At 47.2% G+C, this 9367-nt stretch overlaps 1 protein-coding gene across 3 annotated transcripts in view; it reads left to right on the top strand.

Moving 5' to 3' along the window:
- Nucleotides 1-229: 229 nt before the first annotated feature.
- Nucleotides 230-9367, top strand: part of RXRA (retinoid X receptor alpha) — a 348429-nt gene continuing 339291 nt past the window's right edge. For 2 of the 3 annotated variants that reach the window (XM_077468460.1, XM_077468444.1), the window contains exon 1: nucleotides 230-380. In XM_077468460.1, the coding sequence (XP_077324586.1) occupies nucleotides 353-380 (28 nt within the window). In that variant the 5' untranslated portion in view covers nucleotides 230-352. The remainder of the gene's footprint in view (nucleotides 381-9367) is intronic. The other variant, XM_077468453.1, reaches the window with a different exon arrangement.

Below are 9367 nucleotides of genomic sequence, written 5' to 3'. Positions count from 1 at the left end.
ATGATCTATACAGGTGACACGGTGGGTAGTACATGATCTATACAGGTGGCACGGTGGTTAGTACAAGATCTATACAGGTGGCACGGTGGGTAGTACATGATCTCTATAGGTGAGTCCCTCCCCCGGACGTATAGAAGGGTCTGGGCTGAGTCGGGCTGTCTGTGCTCAGCGCCCGCCGTCCGTCGCTCCCCCCCTGGCGGGGCCCCTCAGTACAGCCAGCGCCGCTCTCCCTCTCTCACAGACTTCACTTACATTGTTGGTGAGTTTGCAGCAACTCGTCCGCCTCGGCCTCCCCCAACCTGGACTGTGTGGCCCCGGGGAGAGCGCAGCCACAGGGGCCCCACCAGCCGCCATGGACACCAAACATTTCCTGCCTCTGGGTGAGTGTGACCGGCACTGAGGACCGAGTGTGTGCGACCCCCATCTCCTCACAACTTTCCTGACACCCCCACATTGTCCTGTGTGCACGGCCCGGGGGGGGTGTGGGGAGAGACCCCCAACACTGCGATATGGGGGACCCCACAGAGCAACATAACACTGACCACTGCGCCACCCCGGAACATGGCCTGAGCTAAAGGGGGCCTCCACCCCCCAACCCACCCCATATGGCACTCTGCTAATATGTCACCCCCATACCAGGGTACTGGGGGCTATGTCACCCCATAGATCACAACATGTCACCCCATATATATATATATATCATATTATGTCACCCCTATACCAGGGTACTGGGGGCTATGTCACCCCATAGATCACAACATGTCACCCCATAGATCATAGCATGCCACCCCATAGATCACAGCATGCCACCCCATAGATCATAGCATGCCACCCCATAGATCATAGCATGCCACCCCATAGATCACAGCATGTCACCCCCATACCAGGGTACTGGGGGCTATGCCACCCCATAGATCATACCATGTCACCCCATATATATATATATATATATATATATATATATATATATATATATATATCATACTATGTCACCTCCATACCAGGGTACTGGGGGCTATGTCACCCCATAGATCACAACATGTCACCCCATAGATCATAGCATGCCACCCATAGATCACAGCATGCCACCCCATAGATCATAGCATGCCACCCCATAGATCACAGCATGTCACCCCCATACCAGGGTACTGGGGGCTATGCCACCCCATAGATCATACCATGTCACCCCATATATATATATATATATATATATATCATACTATGTCACCTCCATACCAGGGTACTGGGGGCTATGTCACCCCATAGATCACAACATGTCACTCCCATACCAGGGTACTGGGGGCTATGCCACCCCATAGATCATACCATGTCACCCCATAGATCACAAACTGTCACCCCATATATATATATATATATATATATATATATCATACTATGTCACCCCTATACCAGGGTACTGGGGGCTATGTCACCCCATAGATCACAACATGTCACCCCATAGATCACAGCATGTCACTCCCATACCAGGGTACTGGGGGCTATGCCACCCCATAGATCATACCATGTCACCCCATAGATCACAAACTGTCACCCCATATATATATATATATATATATCATACTATGTCACCCCTATACCAGGGTACTGGGGGCTATGTCACCCCATAGATCACAACATGTCACCCCATAGATCACAGCATGTCACTCCCATACCAGGGTACTGGGGGCTATGTCACCCCATAGATCACAACATGCCACCCCATAGATCACAACATGCCACCCCATAGATCACAGCATGTCACCCCATAGATCACAGCATGTCACCCCCATACCAGGGTACTGGGGGCTATGCCACCCCATAGATCATAGCATGCCACCCCATAGATCACAGCATGTCACCCCATAGATCATAGCATGTCACCCCCATACCAGGGTACTGGGGGCTATGTCACCCCATAGATCATAGCATGTCACCCCATATATATATCATACTATGTCACCCCCATACCAGGGTACTGGGGGATATGTCACCCCATAGATCATAGCATGTCACCTCATACCCCAGGGTACTGGGGGACTAGGTGACCCCCATATATGAGGTATACCAGGGCGGTGAGTGGGGTGGTGTCGGTTATGTGGGTACAGTGTGCCCGGCATGTACCCTGACATGGACTCACACAGCTTTACAGATGACATGCAGTGGAAAGATAATATGCGATTGGTTGGGGAGGTACTACAAGTCCCAGCATTGCCTGGTGGGGTGATGGGCTGAGGTTCCTGTGGTAATTGCAGACCCCTGGTGGCAGGGTTAAAGTGCAGAGAGTAGATGATGGCGGAGCCCCCCCCCCCCTCCGGGGCCTGTCAGATGACACTCCGCCACTCTCACCAGCACCACTTCTCTTCCTCTTAAATCACAGTCACAAGGAATCTCTCCATCCAGGCTTTGCCCCCCCCCCCCCCCTCCAGTCTTTATTGAGATTTTACATAAAACATAATAAAAAATAATATTGAGAAATGTTACTGTGCCCCCCCCCAATCTTGTGGGGTCCCCCAGAATTGGGCTACCTGTGTGGCTGGATCTTCATTGGAGGGGGAGGGGGGGGCAGGTTGGCACATGGAGCTTCTGCCAAGTGCTGGAAGTCACCAACTTTTGTGTATAATATTTTTGTGTTTGGGGTTTTTCTTTTTTTTCTTTTTTTAAATGACTTCCTGTTATGACATGCCGGATTACTGCTTACAAGTCCTGACAACATGTATTTTCTATCTGTGTGTTTTTTTTATATATATGTATATTTATAGCCATGCGTGTTCACATGTTTATCATTTACATGTTTGCTTTTTTTATTCACGGTGCATTGTGGATAGTTGTGTTTTTATGTCCTTCTGTATAAAACAATATATCAGCCGGTTGGCATTGCTGGCAGCAGTGTATAATGTCTGTCCTTTTCCGATGTGCTTGTTGTAGTCCTCGGAGATCTCTGCCATGTCTGATGAAGTTGGCATTGTCTCGGTTCTCTTTGGTTTGGTAGTTGTGTCCGGCGGCAGTCCTGAGAGGTGGAATAAATAACCGTTTTCCCCCTCCTCTGCTCTTTACCTATCTGATGGCCGGGAGCGTTAAGCGCTTTAGATCAGACGCGCTCTCGCTGTAATTCAGCTATTTTCGCAGCCTGTGATTTTTCTTTATTGGACCAAGATGTAAATATTACGAGAGGGCTTTTGCGTTGTGTAAACGCAGAGAGGCCCCCTAAGGCCTCATGCACACGGACGTTTTTACAGCCGCTTTTTTTGAGCGTTTTTTTTTTTTTTTGCAGCTTAAAAAAACGCCCGTCCATGTTAGTCTATGGCTTCATGCCCACCTAGGCTTAGTTTTTGAGCTGCAAATGGCATAGGCGTTTTTAAGCTGTAAAAAAAAAACCAAAAAAAAAACCCAGGACCACTGCGTTCCGTGGCGCGGAGCTCGAGCTGTAAAAACGCGAATCGCGGAAAAACGCGCATAAATGCGTAACATAATTTCTTTGCTTTCTGTGGCATTGTGGGAAATTTGCGAGTGCTATAGCCAAGAGATGTGTTTCTTAAAAAAAAAAAAAAAAAAAAAAAAACACACTACTTAACGCTAAAGCTAAAAAAAAAAAAAAACGTGCAAAAACGCCAATGCAAAACACGGTAAAAATCGCGCTTTTAACGCCGATTTTTTTTCCAGGCGTCAGAGCTAGCTTTGCAGACAGTTTTTTTAAAACGTCCGTGTGCATGAGCACTCGGTCTCGTCCATCAGATAAGTTTAGGCCTTGGAATGGGTCTCCTCTCCTTGTGGGTGGAGGTTGGCGGCGCTGAGTTGCTGTAAAACGCTGCCTTGGTGTTTGTCTTGTTTCCTCCGCTTCGGGGTGATGCATACAAAGGAACGTGGTGGAATTCTTCTTGTCTTCATGAAACTATTCAGCCTTCCCAAGTTTTATAAAAGTTGAAATTGAAGGGCACTGACAGGGTGGAAAGGTGGGAGCTGTCATCGCCTAGAAGGTGCAACCTTCCAGCGCTGTCATTCCAATCCTTCCTTCGGGATGAGGATGACGCTAATGGCATTTGAACCTCCACTGACAAGTCAACACTGGCTGCTGCTTCCACATTTCTGTCCCTGACATTCTTCTTTGTTGCTTGTGTCAGGAAAAGATTTGTCTAGAGGTGCAGAGATAAAGTGTTATCAATAAAAAAAAAAAAAAAAAAATGAATATTTTGCAGCTTACCAATTCTTAGCCCTTGTACACGCGGTCGGACATTCCGACGGAAAATGTCCGATCGGACCGTGTTGTCGGATAATCAGACTGTGTGTGGGCTCCATCGGACTGTTTCCGTCGGAATATCCGACCGACAAAGTTTTAGAGCCGGGCTATAACATTTTCTGACAACATGATCCGATTGGACTTTGTCTGATTGTGTGTAGAGAATTCCGATCGGACAAAGTGCCACGCATGCTCAGATCAAATTCCTACATCAAAGCTATTGGCTACTAGCCATGAACGTGGTCCCATCGTAACGAAATAACGTCACCACGTTCTGAACGATCGGATTTTCCGACAACTTTGTCCAACCGTGTGTATACAACACCAGTGCAACACCGACGGATTTTGTTGTCGGAATGTCTGACCGTGTGTACAAGAGCTAACAGCTACAGAGATGTTGCAATTTGTACCAAACATGAAGGATATAGCTACTGTGTCTGTTACATTGGTTTAAAGCGGAGGTCCACCCTAAAGTGGACCTTCCGCTCATCGGAACCCTCCGGCGCCACAATTGGCACCTTTCAGGGGACAACTTTGTCCGACCGTGTGTATGCAACAGTTTCGGACAAAATCCGTCGGACAAAATCCAACGGATTTGGTTGTCAGAATGTCCGACCGTGTGTACAAGGGCTAAGATGTCATGGCTGCTTTTAGTTTTCCTGTTTTTAGGACATTTTCAGCTGGTGATCTCGCCAGCAAGTCTGCCAGTTTTCAACTGGGCGGCACAGTGGTGTAGTGGTTAGCACTCTCGCCTAGCAGTAAGAAGGGTCGCTGGTTCAAATCCCAACCACGACACTACCTGCCTGGAGTTTGCGTGTTCTCCGTCCTCCGGGTACTCCGGTTTCCTCCCACACTCCAAAGACATGCAGGTAGGTTAACCCCTTCCCGCCGAGCGTACGCAGATCTGCGTACTCGGCTTCCGGGGGGTATACCGGGATGATGCCCGCACCTGCAGGCATCATCCCGGTACCGTTTTTTACAGCGGGCGATTGGCTTTCCAGCCATAACAACCGATGCGGCTAAAAGCCGCTCGGCTGGTATGCCGGAGGAGCGGGAGGGGACGTCCGCCGCCTCTCGCCGCTGTTACCGGTGCTCCCGCTCGATCGGGAGCACCGATCAGTGTTCCGACGCCTCCGGCTGCTGCGGAGGAACTGGAACGAAGCCGTAATCGGCTTCGTTCCAGTCTCCTCATCGTAAACGCGGAAGCGACGTCATGACGTCAACTTCCCGTTTACTCGGCTGCCAATGGCGCCGGTTTTAAAAAAATATCCGGTATTCAGAATCGCCGTTTTCAGCGATCTGAATACATTGAAGTGTAAAGGAGGGGTGGGGGGTCTTTTAGACCCCCGATCCCTCCATAAAGAGTACCTGTCACCACCTATTACTGTCACATGGGATGTTTACATTCCTTGTGACAGCAATAAAAGTGATCAAATTTTTTTTTTTTTTTTTAAAACAATTTAGTCGTTTTAAAATAAATAAAATAAATAAAAAAATTAAAAAAAAAATTTCAAAGCGCCCGCCGTCCCCGCGAGCTCGCGAAGCAAAGAAAACGCATACGGAAGTCGCGCCCGCGTATGTAAACGGTGTTCAAATCACACATGTGAGGTATCGCCGCGATCGTCAGAGTGAGAGCAATAATTCTAGCAGTAGACCTCCTCTGTAACGCTAACCTGGTAACCGTAAAAATTTTTTAAAGCGTCGCCTATTGAGATTTTTAGGTACCGTACTTTGTCGTCAATCTACAAGTGCGCGCAATTATAAAGTGTGACATGTTTGGTATCTATTTACTCGGCGTAACATTATCTTTCACATTACGCAAAAAAAATTGGGCTAATTTTACTGTTTTGTTTTTTTTTTATTCATGAAAGTGTCCCTTTTCCCAAAAAGTTGCGTTTAAAACACCACTGCGCAAATACCGTGTGACATAAAATATTGCAACAATCGCCGTTTTATTCTCTAGAGCCTCTGCTAAAAAAATATATATAATGTTTGGGGGTTCCAAGTAATTTTCTAGCAAAAAATATGGATTTTAACTTGTAAACACCAAATTCCAAAAATAGGCTTAGTCATGAAAGGGTTAATTGGCTTCTGTCCAAAAATTGGCCCTAGTATATAAATGGGGACCTTGGATTGAGGGCTCCTTGAGGGTAGGGACTGATGTGAGTGTGCAATGTACAGGGATAGGGACAATTGTAGACACTCACTCAGTTCGAACTAGATGGACTGGTGTCTTTATTCAACCTTACTAACTATGTAACTTCCTTTAAAGTGGTTGTAAACCCTTACACTTTGACCTACAGGTAAGCCTAGATTTATGCCGCGTACACAAGACAGGACTTAAGTCCGGCAGACTTTCGACGGTCTTTCCGACGGACTTTCGGCGGAGTTCTGACTGACTTTCCGAATGAACGGACTTGGCCACACACAATCACACCAAAGTCCGACGGATTCGAACGCGATGACGTACGACCGGACTAGAATAAGAAAGTTCATAGCCAGTAGCCAACAGCTGCCCTAGCGCCGGTTTTTGTCCGTCAGACTAGCACACACACGAACGGATTTCTGGGTCCGGCAGAGTTCTGGCGGAAAAATTTGAAGCATGTTCCATTTCTAAAGTCTGTCAGACTTTTGTGAATCAAAAGTCCGTTGCAGCCCACACACGATCGAATAGTCTGCCGGAATCATTCCATCAGACTTTGGATGTTGAAAAGTCCGGTCGTGTGTACGGGAATAAAGGCTTACCTGTAGGTCCAAGAAATATCTCCTAAACATATACGATTTAGGAGATATTTACAAAAAGACAGACGCAAACGCAGCATGTAAACGCGGCTAAACGGACATTTTTTAGATGTTGGTTTCTAGCTGTCAAGTTAAATCGTTCGGCAGAGGTTAGACAACGTCCCGTTTACATGAAGCCTTACTGGCCATATGGAAATAGAGGATAAAATAAAAATGAATGCAGCCACCATGTTTAAGGATTAGTAATCTGCATAATATGATTTTTTTGTTTTTGGGTATTATAATAATGAGATAATCCATACATTTTTATAGGTTTTATGATAGTCCTCTTGGGAACCCAAAACAACTGCAAGCTGAGAGTTGGAGTTCAGAAGTGTTTCCCATTGATGGCAATTGAATACTACACCAAGCTCCACCAATACAGGCTGATCTGTTTCTGTGTCTTCTGTGTGGTGGCTGCTGTCTTTTTAAGATGACATGAAGGGGGTGATCTATGAACAATATTTAAAGTGGTTGTAAACCTCAGACATGTAATATGAACAAAGCATATCCCTCTATAGTGTGTACTTGTCTCAATCCAGAGCACTAAGTGTCAGTTCTGTCTGCTGCTTCGTTCCTCTGTTATCAGCATGAATAATTTCTGACAAGTTTTCCTGACACCAAGAGAAAAATGGTGACAGGGGAGGGACCTCTAGCTGATTGACAGCCTCAGCTATGTTCCTGTGTGCTATGTGAAGGGGGGGGGGGGTGTGTGTGTCCCTTCCCTCCAATCATCTCTCAGTGCTCTTTTTGCAGAGCTCTGCAGACTGTAACTTTAGCTCTCCCCCCCCCCCCTTTTATTTTATTTTTTTTCTTGGCAGCTCAGACTAGCTTTTATAAATGCTGGAATTTTGAGTAGATGTAGAGAAGAGAGGACGGCAGATAAACAGGTACAACTTGTGTAGGAAGGTTTGTTTAACCACTTGAGACCCGCGCTATAGCCGAATGACGGCTACAGCGCGGATCTCCTTTGCCTATTGACGTCGTCCCGTGCACGAGCGACCTGCGTGCCCCCTGAGGGGCGCGCGCGGCGCGCTCTGTGATCGGCGAGTCTATGAGACTCGCCTGATCACTGATCCGAGCAAGGGGTCGATCCCGACCCCTTATCACGTGATCAGCTGTCAGCCAATGACAGCTGATCATGTGATACAACGGAGCCGGTAATCGGCTATTATTCCTCCTCGCGCTGACAGCACAAGGAGAAAAAAAAAGAGCCGATCACCGGCGGCCATGATCAGGACATCAGTCCCGATCATGGCCAGCCCTGCCAGTGCCCACCTGTCCCCTGCCAGTGCCACATCAATAAAAAAATGTGTCCCCCCTGTCAGTGCCACCCAGCAGTGCCCACAGTGTCACCCAGCAGTGCCCACAGTGCCACCCAGCAGTGCCCACAGTGCCACCCAGCAGTGCCCACAATCTGCCTCAACAAAGGTGCTGCACCCCAGTGCCACATATCTGTGCCCATCAGTGCCCATCAGTGCCGCCCATCAGTGCCACCTATCAGAGCCACCTATCAGTGCCCATCAGTCCCATCTATCAGTGGTACCCATCTGTGCCACCCATCTGTGCCACCCATCTGTGCCACCTTATCTGTGCCCATCGGTGCCGCCTTATCTGTGCCTATTAGTGCCGCCTTAACTATGCCTATCAGTGCCCACCAGTGCAGCCTATCAGTGCCCACCAATGCAGCCTATCAGTGCCCACCAGTGCAGCCTATTAGTGCCACCTCATCAGCGCACTTCAATGAAGGAGAAAAATGACCTGTTTGCAAAATTTTATAACAAACTATTAAACATGATTTTTTTTTTTTTGCATCTTTTTTTGTTTGTTTAGCAAAAAATAAAACTCCCAGCTGTAATTAAATACCACCAAAAGAAAGCTCTATTTGTGGGAAAAAAATTCTAAAAATTTCATTTGGGTACAGTGTTGTATGCCCGCGCAATTGTCATTCAAAGTGCATCAGCGCTGAAAATTGGTCTGGGCAGGAGGGGGGTTTAAGTGCCCAGTAAGCAAGTGGTTAATCCCTGTGTATCAGAGGCCAGTCACTTCTCTGTGTGGTATGAGGGTTTATAACCACTTTAATGGCCAACCCTAGCCCAAACCATTCCTTTCATTTTTGATAGAGCCTCTGTCAGGTTTTTTTTTTATTGTGGCCCGCGTCTGTATTGGGGAGATTTCCCTGCGCTTCCTGCCAGGATTGGAAGCGAGATGAAATTTGTCCAGCGTGGACAACCAGAGCACATTTTTTTAGAAGAGGGAGGGGTTTTATTGTTGTCCATGGCTTCCTGTCCCGATGACAGCAGAACAAAATATTAACACATGCAAAAAAAAATTCTAATTAATCCTTTGGAC

Source organism: Lithobates pipiens, unplaced genomic scaffold (genome assembly GCF_037356315.1).
Source record: "Lithobates pipiens isolate NorthernLeopardFrog02 unplaced genomic scaffold, aLitPip1_a1.2 Scaffold_11, whole genome shotgun sequence".
Taxonomy (NCBI): domain Eukaryota; kingdom Metazoa; phylum Chordata; class Amphibia; order Anura; family Ranidae; genus Lithobates; species Lithobates pipiens.
This window is presented reverse-complemented; position numbering and strand designations above follow the sequence as displayed.